General features: G+C 47.2%; 1 protein-coding gene across 1 annotated transcript in view; it reads left to right on the forward strand.

Moving 5' to 3' along the window:
- Nucleotides 1-20,804, forward strand: part of DNAI1 (dynein axonemal intermediate chain 1) — a 151,822-nt gene that overhangs the window by 103,294 nt on the left and 27,724 nt on the right. The window contains exons 17-19 of the mRNA XM_072860890.1: nucleotides 2,385-2,533; nucleotides 3,424-3,523; nucleotides 18,593-18,778. Of these exons, the coding sequence (XP_072716991.1) occupies nucleotides 2,385-2,533; nucleotides 3,424-3,523; nucleotides 18,593-18,778 (435 nt within the window). The remainder of the gene's footprint in view (nucleotides 1-2,384; nucleotides 2,534-3,423; nucleotides 3,524-18,592; nucleotides 18,779-20,804) is intronic.

Consider the following 20,804-nt stretch of genomic DNA (forward strand, 5'->3'; position numbering starts at 1 on the left):
GAAGATCAGACAGGCTGCACAAATGCCTGCTCCCTGAATCTACTCATCCTCTTCAAAGCTGTCTTGTCAGGAGTTAGGCGTCACATTTTCAAGTGGTTTTGTTTTCATCCTGACATGTGTCTTATAACTGTAGGGTTTTTAAAGTGAATAGTAGGGGAAGAGTTTGCCAACAGTTCTAGTTAGCTCAGAAACTCTTTTATTCGTTAAAGTCATACTCCCTTCTGAGCTTTTTCTCAAGTTTGTGGTGTTTATTCAATATGCATCTTGGGAAGAACATGGCCCTGTCTCACATATCAGAGACGATACCAAAGGCTGGGGTGAACACGGTGTGGGGCTGGCAGGCACTGCCAGAGCACAGTGTATGGCTTTAGGCTAAAGCAGGCACACAGGGTTCATTTCTCACAAGAGACACAGCTGGGCATCTGCCCTACAGAACACTTTTTGCTGCTGATTTCATAGGAAAACTGCAGATCCCTTTTCTGTCAGGGTCTGGGCCTCAGCTCTGGGCCAGACTTGCAGACTGCAAAGCCAGTGCTGTGGATCACCCCATCCCAGAGCATGACGGGCTTCCCATAGCAGTGCCCAGAGAGCTGCACTGATCAAGGGCTCAGCCCCAACAAGGCTTTAAAAACAGCGCTGAGCATTACAGTTCTGTTGAATGCAGACAAATCTGGTTAAGATCTCACTCTTCAAAGTCCTCAGGTATTAGGGGCCTTCAATCCACATACTTGGAAGGACAAATGGATAAAGCAGCTTCTCTCTTGTGTTAATTACTTGTGACCCATTCTGTTCCCAGCAAAGTGACTTTCAAAACAAGCCAAGTACCCATTTTCTTGGTGGCTGAACATTAAGTATTATGAAGTAAAGTTATGAAACATGCCATTAAAGGAGATTTCAGTCCCATAATTTCACACATGGACAGTAACTCAGAGACAGAGTACGCACCAAACTATTAGCAAGCTATAGACACTGTCAGTAAATCTCAGTGGACAGAGCCACTTTCTTGTTTCTGTTTCCTACCACAACAAGCCTCCCAGGGATGCAGGAGCTGTCGCTGTGTGAATAGTTTAGCACCCTCAATCCAGTACCTGCACCAATGCACAAGGCCATTGGAAGAAAACAGGTCTGAGTAACCAGGCAGTGAGTGTCACGTGTAATAAACAGTTAAGCCTTATGATTAGTTAGAGGTTTGGTTTGCAAGAATTAAAGTCATGTAACACTTCAGCGATCCTGCTGCTCAGGCAGATGATGTGTTGCTGCACTCATTAGGGAGTAATGAAAGGCGCTGAAAAGTCCTTGTAGTGACAGTACCGAGGCAGACCGACAGAAAATCCTGAAACCAACCCCAACCTGCTGTGTGGATACAGCTTGTGTGTGAGAACACAACCAAGAGGACATTACTTCTGAGATGAGGTCCTTGTTGCTAATGAAGGAAGCCTCCAGTCCCCTCGGAGGGGAGGAGTTTTAGGGAGGATAACCTCATTTTTCTGTGTACACAGAACTGACAGGATCTGTATCGAGTCCTGTATTCTGCTCACGCAGACAAGCAGATTGTAATTGCTCCCCTCCTTCATGAGCTCATACACAAAGTGACTTTTCCAAGGCTCCCAAATGTTTTCCAGCTCTTGCACACATCCTACATTTTGCCATTCAGTAGCACCCACAGCTGTGATGCTGCTGGCCTGACCCTCGCATAAATGTGCAGGTTTGCCCAGTTCACAGGCTGCTGTTGGCTGGGGTACGGGGTGGGCCACCTGCCTGTCAGGGACATGCCTGAGTGCTGGCCAACCTATTGTGGTTCTCACACCCCTCCGGGAAGTCACAAGTGGCACAAGAAAAAGAGCTGCAGAGCTGTGTGATGGGGCAGGCCCTCAGAGCAGGCTGTCGCAGGATGATGGCAGGGAAGGGACTTTTGGCATGTTCCCAAAATCCCTAGAGCCAAAGGGTCTGATAGGTCATTCTTGTGCTGAGAGCACCGTTACTGGAGGTTTTAATTGCAACACTTCAAATGCACATGGTGCTGTGTGCTCCTGAGCAACACAAGAGCCGTTTTCCCCTGCCTTTCCCAAGAGCCTTTTACAGAGGCACAGCAGGAGCCCAGGCTGGCAGGAAGGCAGTGGAGCTCCTGCAGTGGAGAATGGGCTCTGGGGCCTGGCTCTGGCTGTAAATCCAACCAGACAACTTCAGTTCCTACCTCTGTGTATTGCAGAGCTGAGCTCAGTGTTGCCTGCAAGTGGGGTGAAACAGCATGTGATAAATTAGTTTCTGTAGCACCTCTGGGTACCAGCCACCTCTTCCCAGCCAGCCCAGAAGAGCCTGAGAGGCCATACAAGTATTCAGAGACATCTTTCTGCAGGAATACTGACTAGTTCTTTCCATTGCAGTGTTCAAAATGCTATTCAAGCCAGTTTCTGGATGTGTTTGAAGCCCATCACATGGCTGTGGACTCAGTAAGCTGGAATCCTTACCACTTGAAAGTCTTCATTTCCTGCAGCTCTGACTGGACAGTCAAGATCTGGGATCACACCATCAAGTAGGTCCTGCTGGGTCCTGGCATGGGCGGGGAGGTCCAGCCTGACATGCCAGCTGCACATTGACTCTGCTGATACCTCAGTCTCAGTTTCCCTCTTAGGTGTTGATATTGCTAATTGCTCTCTTATCTCTGTTTTTGGGGCTGATGACTCAGATTAGTACTCCTCAGGTATGAGGTATAAGATTTAGCATCAGCTGCCCCAGGAACTTGCCAAGCAGTGCAGCTCAGCACAGAGCCTGACTGCTTTGCTTTGGACCTGGCTTTCTTCAGGCAGGACCTACTGTGGCAAGGTTATTCTTCTGGAGCAATGCTATACAGAGATGTCAGGGGCTGGCTTATGGCCTCAGGGGCAGATACCTCCTAAGAGACAGAGACGAAAAAAAAAATTGGAACATTTGAAAATACATAATGAAGTTCAGGGTTAGTGGTTGAAGAATGTATGGTTTCAATCAGGAAATTGATTTTGTTGTAAATCACTCAGAGTCAAATATTTCCTGTTGCCAATACTGCTTTAATATTCAATGTTGTTGTCAGAAATCCAGAGAGGGAAAATCACTTTTTCCCATATGATTATTAACCAGAGAGACTCCATCTTGCTGTGTGTGGTGGGGGAAAGCTTTCAAAATGCTTTCAGAAAGAAAGAAACATGCTACCTTTCTTCTCATTGCAGCAGGACCAATCCCGACCCATTTGGGTTGGTGCTCAGCTTTGCTTTGCCTTTGGCTCAGACCCTGGCTGGTATCTGACCTAGAGAAATATCCCATCTCCCACTTCTGCAGCTGGCCTTGAACAACACAGGCTGCAGCATCAAAGTGTTAATAGCTCAATGTTTTCACTTCTAGAGCGGCATGTGTTTAAATGAGTTCTTCTCCCTGGGTCTTTTTTTACAGGACTCCGATGTTTATTTATGACCTGAATTCTGCTGTAGGGGATGTTGCATGGTCCCCTTACTCCTCCACGGTCTTTGCTGCAGTCACCACTGATGGCAAGGTGAGAGGCTGGGAGCAACACTGCTCTGATTTGAGCTGAGAGAAAGTCAAGGGAGATTAGGGTTGAGCATGGGGATGGGTCAGCCCAATCCTGGCCAAGCATGTCAGGGAGCTGCAGATCCCCCACCAGCAGGAATCCACCACAGTGACAGGCTGAGTTGGCTGCAGCTTGCCTCAGGATGGCAGGGTCATTTTGGTAGCTCAAGGCCCTAAAACTATTCATTCCTTTTTGCTCAGTCTGATTACAGAGGACACAGAAGTCATAAAGCAACAGAGATGAAGAAACCTGGGCAGCAGCATTTCTTACTCCTTCTCCCTCTAAGGTCTACAACACCCCTACAAGCAACAAGGCCAGAAATCTCTCAGCTGCAGCCCAATCGTGCAAAGAGCTGATGTTAAATCAGAGGGCTTTTAGCAGATGCTGAGGATCAGCTGCACATCTCACTGCAGCCTTGACAAACCCATCAGAAATGCATGTGGGCCCTCTCCTCTAAGTACAGGTGCTTCTTGGGGGCTAAGCCCCCCCACCCTCTAGCATAAGCAAGCCAAACCTCCCTGCAGTCCTAGTTTGCTCCTCTTACTCCAAGGATGGAGGTACTCAGAGGACAGAGAAGAAAGCAGAGTTCAGGGAACAGGCTGCTTTTTCCTATGCTTTCCTGCCCTTGGCATGCATATCCCTGGGCATGAATTGCTCACTCCTTCTCAACGCTGCTCCTGCTGCATTAAGGTAGGTGTTGCAAATGTATGCAAGTCCCCACTTGCTCTCATGTTAACTATATCAGTGCAGGTGTGCAGCTTGCACATGCCAGCAGAAAAACACTTAACTCCCTCTATGTGAAATCAGCTTATTAACTAGTGCATCCCTGGGGATGGAGAGATGACGCTCCAGATCGGAGCACCCCTAGTATGAGCTGACATCAGGGCATTGGTTCTGAACCTCCAAGGTATATAGAAGCAATAGAATAAAGTGGTTATATACTTATATTGATATTAAAAAATCAATTATAGCAATATGCCCAGGGTCAGCCAATAAAACTTTGTTCCAATTAAATAAGATCAACATTTTCCTACTGTGTGAGGCTGTCTCCAAGAGTAATGGTTTGGTAATGAAGTACTTAGACGAGTCCTAATATTGAGATGATGGCAGTTATATTTGTGCCCCTAGCCATCCATCCTAGTAGCTCAGATGGTTAATTTGGGCCTGGCAAGTAGCCAGGGCACGTAGCTATCCATCAACACTGGTTTTGTACTGTAAGACCACATTGCTCTGTCACCATGGACTGTATGTTTTGCTGGTATAAATTGGAAAGTCTGTGCAGTTTGGCCAAATTACTTTAGCAAAAAGATGGCCTTTATATATCTCTATCATTGAATTGATGCCTTGGCAACTTTATTGCAGTTTAACCTTTATGTTATAGCAAAAAATTCATTTCACTGATACACTGGCTCAGGCTGTGAATTTGTCTCTCCCAAGCTAAGCAATAGAAATCTCTTCACTGGGGCACCTGCTCTCCCTGGGAAGCTCAGGATGCCACAGCCTACAGAAAGCAGTGTTGATGCTTTTCCCTCTCAGGCAGGGTCAGGATTGGGCCCTTTGTTCATGGATCTGTCTGTCTCCGTTCTCCCATATGCCAAATGAAGGCCTGCATGAATGAAATGAATGCATTCAGTGTTACACATCCTCTGACTTGTTTTCTACAATTGAAGTTGTGTGCACCCTCAAACCTGGCAAGGGTCCTGCTGACATTCACAGCTTCGACTGAGTGCTGGGGTAAGCAGTGCAGAGAAGTATGTGTACCCCAGCTGTGTCCTGGCACCTAACTGTGGGGAAGAGGACAAAGATGTCTGCAGGCAGTGATACATCCTGGGCAGCATGAGCAGATGGAGACTAAATGCTGGGCATACTTGGATTTCTTATTCATGTGGTCAAGTTCCTGCAGTGATAGCTCATCTCTACGGAGGCTTCGTGCTACTCACTTGGGCCAGGTTCTTTATCAGAGCTTTACCTGCTGCAGAGAAGCTCCTATGGACTTGTCAAGAGTTTGTACAATGGAGTTTTTCCATCCCACCCCTAGCTTGCAGTGACTGTGCAGTGACTCGTGTTGTTGCAGAGTCACATTAGGTGCAGCATCCATGGGCCTGGAATTCATATGAGGCTATGGATAAGACAGAAGACTGTCAGACTTGGCAGCACTGCACCCAGTGTATCTCACCTTGGCTATCCTACCTTGGATCTAATTCAGTAATCCTAATTAGATCCTAATCTAGTAGGATCTGTTTCTACTTTATGCCTTTAATTCCAAACTCGGAGAAGAGTGGCCATCAGCCAGGAGCAGCCCAGAACTGGACTGCCTATCTGGAAAGGTCCAGGCAAGAGCTACTTTCTCATTGCAGTAGGCTGGCCAGGACTGATACTGACAGAAATCCTGGGCCTCTGTGTTAGCCACTAACCATGCTGGTTGCAGCAGGGTGTGTCTGAGACATGGTTTAGTTTCTATTTTGAACAGAACCTTCTAGATCTGCAGTGGAAATTGAATAAATAGTTGTTTACAGCCTTTTCGTTCCTGGACATATTCCATTTTGTAGCAGAGTGCACTTCTTGGGAATAACTCAGCGCCTTGCAAAGGGCAGTCTCCATTAATGCTGGGAAAAAATCTACATTAACAGGATACAGAAAACTACAGGACATGCAGCCAAAAAATAAAACATTAAAGGCCGCCTGTTCATAAACAGCCTTTAGCTTTGCATCCGCACATAATTATGCCTGCAAAACTTGAAGGTTGCCTGGAGGTGGTTTAAAAATCAGGCCCTAATTGCAGTCTTAAAACTGCATGGCATATTTTGAAAAACACATTTCTTTATTCAAGTTGATGCTGTGTCTCCAAAATGTGTGTATCAGCCCCCTAACTCCTAAGACTGACTTGGAAACTGGGGCATTTTAGAATCTAAAAATCTCTCAGTCCCCGTGAATCCAGGAGGTGGGGATTTAAGAAAAGCTGTAAATATCAGGAGGATTATGATAAAATGTGTGAGTTGGCAGCTGGGCATCTGCTTCAGACAGCACCACCTCTTCATAAATAACCTGAGTGTGCACATTCTGCTGCTGGTGCACTGGATACTAACTGCTACTATTGCTCTTTATCATGTTCTAGGTAATTTCCTTAGTCTCCTGCTCTGCCTGATGGCCATTTTATTTCAGAATGAGCATAAATGATTTGCAATGAAAATTGAAATAAAATAAAATGATCACTGAGACGTGCACATCCGTGCCAACACCGCCTGCAAGAAAACTCCTGATTCTATAACTAGGTGCCTAAATAAGTGGCCTGATTTTAAAAGGACTGGACAGCCAGCTGCTTTTATGGAAGCTAGGCTCTGCTTGATGCGCTCAGAGTGGTTGCTATAGAGCATTCAGCTTTGGTTTCAATCAGTGTGCTAAGTCCGCTGCAGTTGTGCTCTGTGATTGCATTTCAGATGACACTTACGTTCCTTGAAGACTCCACAGTGATTCCTAAAGCAGACAGGTGGAGAGATCTGTTATTTCTAAACCTGAGTCCTGCAGCTCAGTTGGCTGGCAGCAGCTCTGTGGTCCCTCCAGGCTGTCTCCTACAGGGACCTGAGTGCAGATACTGATGTGATTATCACTGAAACAAAATTAGGTTAGAGAACACCTAGTTTAGTTTAGGTTGTAAATGGTAAAAGCCTGACATGAAGAAAAAGGCTAGCTGGGATGAGAGACCTGCTTTGGAAATAAAGAAAATGTGGAGGTGGATTTAGATGCCTGGACTCCTGCATTTAGGGTGCAGGAACTCTGAGGATGTTGGTCATCTAATCGTAAGGACAGAGGGCAGAGAAATGGGGAGGGGTGGAATTCAATCACTGTGGCATGCAGCAGGATTTGTCTTTGGGAGTTTGCTTTAAGCCCATTTCAAACTTACGCTTAAAAAGCAGGAATCATACCTGAAATCTCCTTCTTGGGCTTCTTTTGCTTATTTAAGGATAGTAAGTAAATGGTGTTGGTAGATTGTGCTGTACAGGGGCAATGCCACAAACCTTCACGTCTGGTTCACTCCAGGCATGCGGATGCTTTCTTGTGCTGAATTCATGCATGAATTGTTACCCTTGTTAAAAAAGCCAAAGACACCCACATCATAAGTGTCCCCAGATGGCTGGATCCCAGGCTGTGGGCCACAACTGCCCCACGCAATGGCTGTAATGGCATGGTCAAGCTGGGCTTGTTCAGCCTGGAGAAGGAACCCAGCAGCAGCCTGACAGTGCCTACAAGGAGGTCATCAACAAGTTAGAGCCAAGCTCTTCACAGCAGTGCATGAAAGGACGATGAGACACAACAGCTGAAATGAGTTGAAATGAGACGTTTGGACTGGACTGAAAACTTTCACTGTGAAGGCAGTCAAGTAATGGAACAGCTTGCCCAGAGAGGCTTTGCCATCTCTGTCCATGGAGGTTTTCAAGAACAGATTGGGTAGAGCCCTGAGCAACCGGATCTGACCTCAGAGCTGATGCTGCTTTGGGCAAGAGGTTGGAGTAGAGACTTTTGGGGGTCTCTTCCAACCTGAATTACCTTCTAACCCTGTGATGGTATGAAATGTCCTTGTGTGAGAAGGAGGATCCCAGGTGTTTTACAACAGGCTTGGCAGCATGCACTAAGTACAAGTCCATTTGCTCTTATGTTTTTGTGGTCTGTGTCTTTCATGACTAATGCAGCAAGAGCAAGGTGATGTTAGTAAATATTCATGGCCTCAAGATAAATGCTATCCAAGTGTGCACTCTGCAGACAAAGCCGCTGAGACATATGCTCCAGGGCTTTTCCCCATTACTGAAGCTGTTGACCTTTCAAGACATGAAATACTTTAAATGACCCAAACCTTCAGGAAATCAGCTAATGCTTTGTGCTGCTCAGGAAGTGAGTGTGCCCTTTCCTGCTTATATAAACATATTTTACGGAACAGCTGTGTTGTATGAGAAGTCTTGAACACCAGGTTCCTGTTGTATCTCACTTACAGGATAAGATGCCAAAGAAATACCCATCATTTCCCAGCTAGGAGAGAAACATTTGTTTAGCACTGGCATGTGTGTGTGTTCATAGACCAGCTTGCAGAGACTTGCTGCCTATTTAACATTGACTGGCAGCAAAAGCCAATCTCTGTCTTTAAAAGCATGAACGATTTTGCAGATAAGAGGCTTGCTAAACCTCCCAGGTTGGCAAATATTTCACTGGGTATTTTGGACCTAATCCTGCCTCTCCTTGTAGGGCATGAATGAGGGGTGCCAGCAGACCTCTCAGCATCAGTCAATGCTTTTGCCCAGGGGAGTCAGGACTGTGAACCCCTCACAGCTACAGATGTTCCTGCTGAGTCTGAGTCTTTCCTCCTACCCTTCTGCAGTAGCCCATGGAGTTTGTCCATGCCTTGTGGGGCCACTGCTAGCTCTGCAGGGCTGGGACAAGGCATCTCCTGGCTCTCTGCACCATGGCCGGGGCAATTGCTGGGGTTTGAAAATGCTAAACAAGTGCAGGTCCCTTTGCCATCATCCAGAAGGGCCTTTGAGGAGGCTGAAGTGGGCAGGGGCTTTCTTAAAATGGCTTTGAAATTGCATTCACAGCATAAGTGGTTGTTTTCCAGTAAAACTGTTCATTTTCTTCTGCCACAAAACCTAAAAGGCTCTTTCTTATTCCCTGCTGAATCTTTGAGATTGATGTGGACTGCTGGGCAAGCTAAGTCTGCTTTAAAACAAGGGTTGGTGGCATGTCAAAGCTCAATGAGTTAGATGGGCATAGTCCCCGGAATTAATGCTGCCTCCACTTTGTGCCAGGTGAGCTGTTCTCCCTTCTCCTCTCCTAGCCATGAGGCTCTCTGTGCACTGGTATTTCTCTCCCCTAGCAGCTGCTTTTAGAGAATAAAGCTGTCCTGGAAAACTTTGGTTTGTCCCTGCAAGGTCTGAGCCCTCACCTCTATCCTGCTGCAGCTCCCATCCCATCGCAGGGTGCTCTGGTGTGCTCCAAGCCTCAAGATGTGCATCAGGCACCTCAGGACACTACTGCTCACTCACATCCCTTAGCTACTGAGTTGCAAGTGAAGTGACTTTGTCAGCACAGTAGTTGGTTTCAGTGCAAAGTCAAACTGATAAATTTAAACCCCTTTTGTCAGTGGCTTTGCAGGAATTGTTTCTTACACAGATGCTCGCAGGCCAGTTTTCATTACTAGAGCTATTGCTCTTTCAGGTTATGAAATACAGCATTTTGATGAAACCCACCTGCTGAGATTAACTAGTTCATTCAGCCACACAGGAACCAAGTTTGCCTTTTTCTGCTTGCATGGACATGTGTGAGTGAAAAAATGACTTGGGCAGCACCTCCAAAAATTTAATTGATTCATCTGTTAGGCTTTGCATAAAAACCTATTGGGGGCACAGAGCCCATCAGGAGTAACTGCAAGAGTTTAGAAAGCTGCTTCTAGGTGCCTCTCTGCTCTTTGTTATCGGCCGCTGCTAAGAATGGCACCTCACTTAGATTTCAATTTGCAAGTGGGGACAATTGGCATCAGGGCCACTGAGAGCCTCCAGCTGTCTGCCCCATCCTGCTGTACAGAGATGCTCCTGAACCTTGATGTTTGTTGCTTGGCATTTTATAATTACCTGAAATCTGTACTGGTTTGTTTTAAATGCCAGTCTCCAAAACGTGACCATTCAATATCTGCCTTATGAACAGCTTTGCTGGCCTGCTGCAGGACTGCAGATGGCAGAGAGCAGTGACTGCTTCTCCCATCAGACTCGATGCTGCCCTTGCTTGTGAAGTTGCCTGCCTTCCCCCATGCCCCAGCCTCCAGTGCTGACTCTTCACGGCGGGGCATAGCCAGGACCCTGCCAACGTGTGAAGAGATGGAGCTTGGTCCTAGTCTATGAGGACATAGTTTCAGCCTGACATCAGGGGCTGGGCTGTGGGTCACAGTAGAGACCACAGTGGGACTGGCACAGCTGGGATGTATTCACGTAGCACAGCCTTGGGAGATTTGCCCAGGGGCATCTCCCTGGGCAAATCCCCACTATTTCATCTGGTTGAAATAGTCTTCCTGTTCTTCACCAGGTATTTGGGATGGGATGGCAGAGTAGGGAAGTATCAGAGGACTGGAGGAAAGACTCTTTGCCAAGTATTCAGGAGCATGACAGTGTAGGAGAGGTTAGGCAGCCTAAATATGCTATCTAGAAAGATCCTGGGACAAATCATTGAATGGTTTATTTGTAAGCACTGGTAGATCAAAGAACAGCCAGTCTCGTAAGGCTTTACGTAAGGCCATGTCACATAAAACTGATCTAATACTGTTCTTGAGAGTAACAGGCTTGGCAGATCAGAGGAAGGACAGGTAATACATACTTAAAGGTTGACTTCAGGAACACTGTTGACACAAGCCCATAAGCAAACTACAAGGCAGGTGAGAAGGTGGATGTGGCATGGTGGAAGTCATCCTCAACAGAGTGCAGCTATGGATACTTCAGGAACTGGGGCTGGCGCTGTTACCCACCAGTAACTGTGGGGGGACTAGGCGGACAGGACTTAGAAGTGCTTTGGTGCCAGAACTGAAATTGTAAATGAGCTCTACAACCTCAGCAGCAATTTGCAATCAGTGAGATGAAATTCAATAAAGACACAAACCAAATGTGCAATATGAAATGAGCACTAATTGGGGAAGCAGCAGGACTGTAACAGAGGCTGGGCCCGGGGACTGCCCGTGCTGCCATGCCATGCTCTTGCTAACACTGTGCTGCTGAGTCAAACCCTATGAGATGCAGGGGAGAGCCACCCCAGGAGCACAACCAGGGCTCGGTCTGGACTTTGGATGCTGGTCTCTAAGGAAGGGTCATCTCTGCTGTTGCTGAAGGGATTGCAGCATAGCGCAGAGGTACCAGATGCTGTCATCAGCCTAGCTATTGCACGAGTTCAGCACAGATTAGTTTCTCTGACTTTCACCTTTCAGAAGTGATTTGGAAAGTAACAATAAATTTAGTACAAAAGTGAAGAGCAGAAGGAGGGTTTGTGATTCATTCCAAAGCATGCTATTAATGTTAAAGAGGGGGGGGGGGGGAAAAGCATCATGGGCAACATAAGAGAATCATATGAGACCAAACTGAAGTGCAGACAACTCAGGGGTAGGATGTATCCACTATTTAGCACCAGATAACAGCATTCAGAAGTGTGCAGGACCGAGACATATCCTAATCACTGAGGCTCTCAGAGCAGAGCCAGTCTGGCAGAAGTGGTGGCTGACAAGGAAGTTAGCTCGGATAAACAAGCACTTTCTTGTAAAACAATGTAACAGGGTTTCCAGAAGAGGTCAAATGGTCCTCAGCCTGTCTGCATGAATAGCAGCTCTTCTACATGCTGAGGCTTTGATTTCTTACTGACTCGTGGGAGCTGAGTCAAATCAGCTGAGGCTGATGCTGTTTTCCTACCATGTCAAATTGGGAGCGACCCAGTTCTTATTGAATGAGGAAAAGCTAAGAAATGCAGGCTGACAGTGAAGCAGCTCCTACAGTTAAGCCAGGTGACACAAACATTCTCTTCCCTGCTGTGTCACGCACCCTGGAGCAGTGGGCTGGGATGCTGCAAGGCAGAGGGATGTGCTTAGCCCTCTCCCATACCCCGGGACATGGAGCTGGCTCCCTGCTGGCAAAGCTCACCTGGCTCAGCCCAAAAAGTAGCTTTCACAGGTGCCTGCTCATCCTCCTGAGGTCAAAGCGACCTCTGAACATACCTCTAACAGAGCTGGGGTCCATCCTTTTGCCAGTAGCATGAAAGTGCTGTGAAAGCCCGTGAATTTTAGGGTCTGTCTGGTGCTGGTATTGGGACAGCCAAGGACCGTCATTCCAAGGACCAGAAGCAGGGAGGCAATTAATGTTTTTTGAGTCGGGTCTTCTTTCCTCCTGCCAAGTCCCTGACTACCCTGTGTGTCAGAGGGACCAAGGGCTATCTTACACCCCTTATTTGTAACTTGAAAATGTCCTTTTAGAGAAAATTAACTGTATTGGAGGCTGTTCTGGCTGCAGTGGGAGTATAGAAATCATGCAAAGTAAGGCCTCCACCACATGGCAGCTTGGCTTTGATGCAAGCTGGGGCTGCCCTGCCTGCCCAGTGCCTTTAGGATGCTTCAGCCGCTGTCTTGGTGCTAGACAGGGGCTGTGGGTGGCCTGCCTACTTGTTAAATATATTACCTGAGAGTTTGAAACAAATCATCTGTGGAGTTTGCAAATGGATGAGGTATCATGATTCAGTCAAGAAAATGAGGTAAATCCATCACAAGGACAGTGAAAGCCAAGCAGTGAAAGAGATGTCAACTGGTAAAGGGCAGCATGATATTAAATTATCCCTCACCTTTTGCTCTTGCACTGATTTTATTCTTTGTTGCCAAGTTACCAGGTACATCTGCCTTGTTCTTACACACATATATATTTCCCCCCAGCCTTGGTTCTGGTTGCTGTCAGGTTGGTTTTGAGCATGCTAGCGTTGCCCAGACCACTGCTGGGGAATGAAGGCTTGTAAGTCTGGAGGAAAAGGACAGCAAAGGTTGCAGCCACTGCAGACCCAGTGTGTGTTCAAGGCTTGCAATAAAGGCAGGGTACGTCAAAGTAGCTCTTCAGCTCCCTTCTTCATAGGCCACAGAAGTCAAGTAGTCTGTTCTGCTGGCAGAGAGGTTGGTTGCTTTTGGCTGGTGTTGTTTGGATGGTCCAGCTCTCACCCAGATCCCCTGGCATTTTCCTCCCTGGGCTTGCCAGGCTGCTGTGCTGCAGGGCAGGGGAGTGAAAGCAGAGTATAAGGACAGAGTGGTCCAAGTAACCTCAGAGCTGCTGAGCAGATGAGAGGCTGGGCTGACTTTCAGGCTGTAAGTGCAGTTTGCAGAGCAGGTGAGGAGAAATTAGATCCTCAAAACTCTGAACGTGTTTTGATGCTGGAGCTACGGTAATAGCCTTGGATGTGCACTGTGCCATGCTTACAGAGAAGCCGTTTGGAGCCTCAGTGGGGAACCACTGGATTTTGGGAGGTGGAATACATTTGCATGATTCATAGACAGAGGAGTTGTTGGTCTGGATGCAACTGAGCTGGACTTCTTCCCTGGCTGTTTGAGAGTTAGGCATCAAAGCAGCTCATTTATGTCAAATATTTTCTGCAAGTGTAACAACAGCAGAGTTAGATCCATTATTGCCTGTACATCAAGCATGGAGGTTCTGTTGTTACCCTGATGGTAATGTAAAAATGTTCTTATTGAATAAGAAGCATCAGACAGAGACTGCAGGACTCACGTGATCCCATGTCAGAGATAACTGGGCATCTGCTTAAATTCAATGCTCCTTTTCAAGGGCTACTGACTTACCAGAGTTACTGTCCTTCCATCAAGGCGAATCAGAATCACAGAATTGTTTAGGTTGGAAAAGACCTTCAAGATCCTCAAGTCCAACCGTTAACCTAGCATGAGAAGTTTGCTTTGAGCATCTGCGTGGCATATCTACCATCAGACTGTCCAGCACTTTGGTATTCTGAGTCTAGGTTTCTTTTAATGGTTGTTGATGCCAGCTCATAAATCCCCATGCTGCAAGGAACTGCTTAGCTCAACAGCTTACGCTTCATTTGGAGAGTGGTACATGTCCTCCTGTACTTCCTTGGGGTGGGCACGCAGGTTTACAGGGACCTGTAAATAAATAGCTGTTGGAGTCATTGGTTACTGCCCCATGCTTTATTCTCCCTGTGGATCTGCAGCTAAGCTGGGGAAAGCAGAGGAGAGTTCTTGCACTTTGTTTCAGATGTTTTCAGATTTCTTTTACTTCTCTCTCGGTGCCTCTTCCCAGGTTTCTTGTTCTTGGATTTATGTCCCCCTGATTTATGTCCCTCTAAGAAAGCGGCCACATACTGTTTCTAAGGACTCTGTAACAAAAGAACTGAAATGCCCTTTCCCATTATTTGAATGCTTATTAGCAGAAAGAATGAAGGTGTCTGTCATGGTCTGCAAGCAGCAGGGCTTGCAGGTCCCTGATTTGCTTCTACAGGATCTGCAGAAGGTATCTTATAAAAGTGAGTTTATTGTCAGGAAGCTCCAGTTCCCTCTTTGGGCACATGCACCACAGTGGAAACACTTTTTGAGGGCTGAAAATCAGAGGTTTGAAACTTCCACTCTGTAGTTTCTGAACTGCTCCTGGATGAGTGTGGGTGAGTGAGTGTGGTGGCCCCAGGTCCCAGCACCTCCAGGGAGGGAAGCGCTGGGACCAGCCTAGGCAGCATGAAAAGAAGTGGCATGCAGAGCTGGCATGAAAAGAAGTGGCATGCAGAGCTGGCAGGAAGAGGGGGCTATCCACAGGGGACCCTCATTGGTTTGTAAGCTCTGACAAGGATACTGCTTTGGCATGCTTTTTTTCTGCACATTTCTCAGTACCATTAAAACAAGCTGGTGTCCCAGCACAGGGCACTGCACTGCCGTGGTGTTGTGTGCTGTCTTCCCATCAAAGTTACACTTTCTGCTTTAGGGACCCTGAGCAAAGTTACTGTGTTTCCCATGGATTCGCTGAACGGTGAAGTGTCACATTCTGACAAGCATCACTGCCTTGCTGTGTTGCTGGAGATAAAAGTCTGGGTGATGCTGTAGTACTGAGCGAGGCAGCAGGGGCCAGATGGGTGGAAGCAGGCTCGCCCTGTGAGCTGTAGGAGCCCAGGCACATTATGTGTCAGTGAATATGTAAATATGCTTGTCCGCCACATGTGGAAAGTTATACAAATATCAGCCCTCATCAAAAATGCCCATTTGCACCAGGTGCCTGACAGTGTCTGGGTGGCAGCTCTCATCTGGGTGCTGCTGGATGAGTGCCTGCCCTGAGAGGAAGGGTGCCCTATGGAGGCACCTGCTCTCCACGGAGAGGATTTGGATGTGGCTCTGGCTCTGGTCATCCTGGCTCCCCATGAATCTGATACTCAAGTCACATGTGGGGTTGGGTGGCACTTCTGTGGGTCATGGTTGCACTTCTCTGGGTCATATGCTCAGAAAGGGCTCATCCTGCAAGACCTGAGAAGCTGTCTTTGCATGTAAGCAGTGATCTATAGTCTGGAGGGATAGGGGCCACCGGGGTGGTGGGATGGAGAGAAGCTGTGTGCTGTTGGTGAGTCTCTGGGGTGGGAGATCCAACTGGATCCTACTCCATAATCCTTAATCCCAGGACCTGAGCCAGCAGGGCAGCTCATGGGACTAGGAATCTCAAAGGAGAGCTGCAGGTTTTCAGTCTCCCATTCTTTGGGCACAAAACCCTGCCCCAAGCCCCAGGCAGATCTGCAGATGGTGCTGGTCACATGCAGCTGTGCTGCTTTACAGCACTGTTCAGCTGCCTCAAGTGTTGTGGGAAGCCCTGTGCCCCTTTTAGGTTGCTCCCAAGGCACCAATAACAGTGTTGGTCTGACCCCATTTCCTTCTCTCCTGAGAGTATCTGTAAGCCTCTAAATCAAAGCCTCTGAAGTCTTTCCTAATGCCTGTGGCCCACCCCTCCATCTGGAGCGTCTGACAGCTGATATGAGGCTGATGTTTCCAGCTAAAGAACTGAAATAATTTGTTCTTTTCCATGATTCCCTTGGAAAAGGAAAACAAGCCCATTTGTTTAGAAGCTCATGAAAGAGGAGCTTTATAGTAGGAACATTCATAAACTTGTTTGCTTTTGACCTTCTCCACATTGCTGATGGTTTCGAGTTCTTGTCCCAGGCATTGTGCTTGTCTGGGCTGTCAGTGGCATTTTTGAAAAACAGCCTCACCCAGAGTAATTTGCATTGCTCAGCACTCCAACACTGAGCCTTCAGACATGCTGTCTTTCTCTGCTACAGTGCTGGGTAGGGTGTGCAGGTGTGATACATTGATAGCCTTGTAGAACAGCAGTGCAGACCTGGCTGCCAAAACGAAACCTGGCCACTAATTCCGTGCTGCTTTTTTTTCTAGATTAATTGATGCTACTCAAGCAGCGGGCATTTCCCAGGCTCTTACGTTACTAGGCATTGAGCTTGCCCATTGGGGGAGGGGGGTGTGAATCATGCCCTTAAAGTAATACAAATGTATTCTGTGAAGGTAAGCAATTAAATCTTCAGTGAGTATGGGTCATGGGGGGCTGATATGCTTGAAAGAGAGCTTGTTCCTTTTCAGAGATAGTAAGGCAGCAGGCATAAAGTACAAGCCAGTACAGCCACCTTTATTTATGCCTAGAGGTAGGAAATTGGGATTACCTTGGCTGGACTGTGGGACCTCAAGTGTCAGGTCTAGATTCAGAATTTAATGCTGACATCTGATATTTTGAGCAGATAAAAATGAAATCTTTTTTTCCACCTATGCTTCTGCTGACTGGGGAAGGACTCTCCAAACTGCAGATCCTCATCTGTGGCTGATACTTTGGATTCCCTTCTTGAATTATAAACTGTCATGGATTTCTTCAAAATATGTCTGAGAACCCTGTCCACTTTCCAAGCTCTTCCCCATCTGGAAAAGTCTTATTTTACTTCAGTCTGGAGGGGGTCCTCCTCATCTTGTTTTCTGCATCTGTAAAACCATTGCATGGTTCTCCTGCCCAGACCAAGGACATCACAAATTGCTAGATGTTGAGTCCTACAAAGACACAGCGGCACACAAGACTGGCTGGGATGTGTGCTTGCAGATTGCCCAGCTTTTTGCTATACATGGATTCAGATAAAATTTACCAACTCATCGGCATGTGATGGGAAAGTACATGTACTGATTTGATACAAAACCTTCCATGCTCTTTGGAATAAGCTTTTTTAGGGTAATGCTGTAGGATTTCAGATAATTCCTAGATTCAAATTGTGAGCATGGCACAATGTTGAAATAGTATGTATCATCTGTCTCCTAAGTGCTAGTAAACAAGACACAGCTGGCAGGAGATGTACAAGTAGTTCAGTCTTAATTTCCCCCATATTCCCACTGTACATGTTAGCATAAAATATTCCCTTCCTTAGTTTTTCTGAAGACAGAAAAGGGAAAAGAAACATATGGCTGAAAGTCTCCATGGTGGATTCAAGGTGGGAGTCAAGCATGCTGGAGACTGCTTGCTTCAGCACTGGGGAAGAGAGGGATGTCATGTTTTATTAGCCTTTGCAGGCTGTAACAATGAATGGAGCTAATTGCAATTATTGGGAGATAAGTTAACACATTCTCTCTAGTAACTACCACTGTTCCCTTTGGAGTCAAGACAAAACATGCATTATCGTGCAGTTGGTGACGTGGCAGGTCTGTGTCACTGCTGTATCAGTGCCATAGGTCTGAGGTCTGTGCCAGTGGGAATCCTGCCTGAGCGGGGCCTTGGGTCTGTTTCCCTCCATCCTCACCTTTCCCGTTTGGAAAATCTTTACCTGGCACTTCTCTTGATGCTGTGGGAGAAAGATGTGTGTGCAGGCATAGCATCCGAAGCAGCTGGACTGGAGTCGCTGCCAGCACCAAGCTGTCCTGTGCTGTGCATTTGCCTGTGCTTGCCTTGCTTTACCCCAGGGTACACCCTTAATCGTACTGACCATGTTCCCATCACTTCCCAATTAATTGCTGGTTTGAGTCTTTAATGTTATTATTAAGCTGGAAATGTTGGAAAGCTCTGCAATAAAGGGTAATAAGTATTTCTGACAGCATTTCCCGCTTTGTGCATCAATCTGTGTTAGACTCTGATTTAACACCTGGTTGTCTCATTACTTGCAGCACTGAGAAGGGGTTAGCAATGCTGGCTCTGAGCCTTCTCCAGTCCGGATCAGCTGGAGCCTTGCCAAGGGCCTTGGAAAGAGCTTCCACCCACATCAGGGAACTGGCCCTCACTCCATGAGTCCCTTCAGGAGAGGGACTGTCCCTCAAAAGCATCAGGCAGCTTCTGCACACTGGTTGCTTAAAAGAGGACAAAGGCCCTGACTGCAGGTGGTAATTGTGTGCCGAAGCTGCCTTTCCGTGGGACCTTTTTTCTCTGATTTCTCCAGCCATCGTTCTGCCACTGAGGGATGTTCTTGCCTGATTAATCCCTTTTGTGTTCTTTGCCTTTTTTTCCCCAGGCCCATGTGTTTGATCTGAGCATTAATAAGTATGAAGCTCTCTGTACCCAGCTAGTGGTGGCCAAGAAGAAAAATAAAATAACCCATATCCAGTTTAACCCTGTCTACCCTGTTGTCATCATTGGAGATGAACGAGGCCATGTTACTTCCTTGAAGCTCTCTCCCAATCTGCGCAGGATGCCCAAGGTAAGGATGACCTACCTGCATTCCCCTAATGGAGGTACCAAACCACAGCAGGTCTTTTCATGCCTTATCACTGTCCCCTCTCCTTCTGTGCAATGATGTTGGCAAAGCTTCTCTCTCTAGCCAGGTGCTTAAGATTACCCCAAGGCTTTTGGGTATGACGTCTGGGATGTTGGATCCCTGCTTCTGTATGAGTAAGAAGACTCAGTTCGCTCCTGGGCAGGAGCAGGGAATGGTGGGAGGGGGGTTTGCTCACCATGGTCCAGACAAGCCCAGAAGCTCTGCAGAGGTTCATTTGTTTCCCAAAGCTCACATCTTTTCTGAGCCTTAGGTTTTATTTGCAAAAGTCCTTGAAACCAAGTAAAGGAGGTCCCAACTCCTTTCCGAGTCCTCCCACAGAGCCCATGCTGCCTGTCTTCTTGCACTTCTGGGTCATCAGAGCCTGTTCCCTGACCACTGTATCATCTCTCCTGTAAATGAGCAAGCACTATCTTTAATTTGTGAGGAGACTTGGGATCCTTGTCTCAAGTGACAGCAAGGAGATACATGTGTCTCTGTGAGTTGAAGCCCCTTTTCCCACCCAGCTGTAAGGCCCAGTTGTGATGGGGGTTGACCTCTCCCACACGGATCCTTTACTAGACTTTGTTTCTGGGCTTCATCCAGCCATGAGCTGAATGGCTGTAAATGCAGTGTCCTTTCTGAGCCCATGTAATTCTCATATCCAGTTGTCTCTTGTTTCATGGAGCTTTTTCAGTTTCAGGCTTTTTAGAACTGATCCAAGAAAGCAATCTCTCAAGATTATAACCTTTTATTTATATACCCCCACAGGTTTTATATACTCTACTAACCCACTGTATTAGGCAGGATCTTTGGCCAGGAACTAATCAACAGTCCAGAGTCTTCTGCGTGATTTTTAAAAAGTTCCTTCAGCTGGACACCACTGGAAATCTGAATCTTCCCTGTGCTGAGAGGGCATAGAAAACACAGTAGCATGGCAGTCTGTTTGGGGCTGGGTGCGGTAGCTGTGGAGGAGAATGTCTCATATGCTTCATGCTTTTCTATTTCCATTGAAATTGGAGCCCGAGTCCATCCCAGCTCTCAGGGCTGTCATCAGCTTGACTCAGGACAAGTTTACTCATTGCTTTATGAGGAAACTTCCTCATTTCCTTTATTGCTTTATTTCTTGGGCATGGGCAAGCACCATGTCTGCCATGGATCCTGGTTGCACAAGGGTTCAGCAGTGGAGATTGGTCACACACATAGCGTGGCTGCCCTCCTCCACACCCCAGCTGTGGGGTGAGCAGCATCCGGCAATACTGTGCTGTGGGTCAGAATGAGTTCAAATGTCTCCTTCCACTCCTGGTGGCCAGCAGCAGCCCTCCATGCAGGTATCAATGTCGTCATCGCCCTTTGCCAACTTTCTTCAGAGGCAGATTGCATGTTGTTGACAAAGCAGTTTAAACTGTGAGTTCAGGAGTGGCTCAATCAGTTATTGGTGACCTTAAAACAACAGGTACCATATCCCAGGCAACGTATAAATGGGATGGAAATGGACTCTGCTGCTCTGATGTTATTAAGCTATCTGTCTTCTGCTTTCTTGGTTAGGTTTGAAGGGACACTAAACACTGAACTAAATGTTTCCTGTACATGCGGAGAAGAAGGAGGGATGTTCAGGCATGGCTGTTGATGTGCGCAGGTCCCCTGGCTATAATCAGCTCTTTTCTGAAAGAGATGAGAATTTAAAACAGATGACATGCAGTGTAGTGGCAAAGTGGCGGATCTGGCCCAGACAGCTCAGCAGCCTTTCTGTGCCACAAGTGGACAAGTGAGCTGGGTGACTGAGCCCATCTTTTGTGGCTGATGTGGCATCTGCTGTGTCAAATGCCGGTGTCCGGGACCCTATGGCTGGGGAAGTTTAGCTGCTGCAAGAGGGTGTTTTAACAGAGGGAAGTCAAGCCCTGGCAGAACAGGCAGTGACATCCACCCTGTCCTCCTCTCTGCCATCCTGCTGTGCCAGCACCAGCCTTCG

The sequence above is a fragment of the Ciconia boyciana genome, chromosome 4, assembly GCF_034638445.1.
Source record: "Ciconia boyciana chromosome 4, ASM3463844v1, whole genome shotgun sequence".
In the NCBI taxonomy this organism is placed as follows: Eukaryota; Metazoa; Chordata; class Aves; order Ciconiiformes; family Ciconiidae; genus Ciconia; species Ciconia boyciana.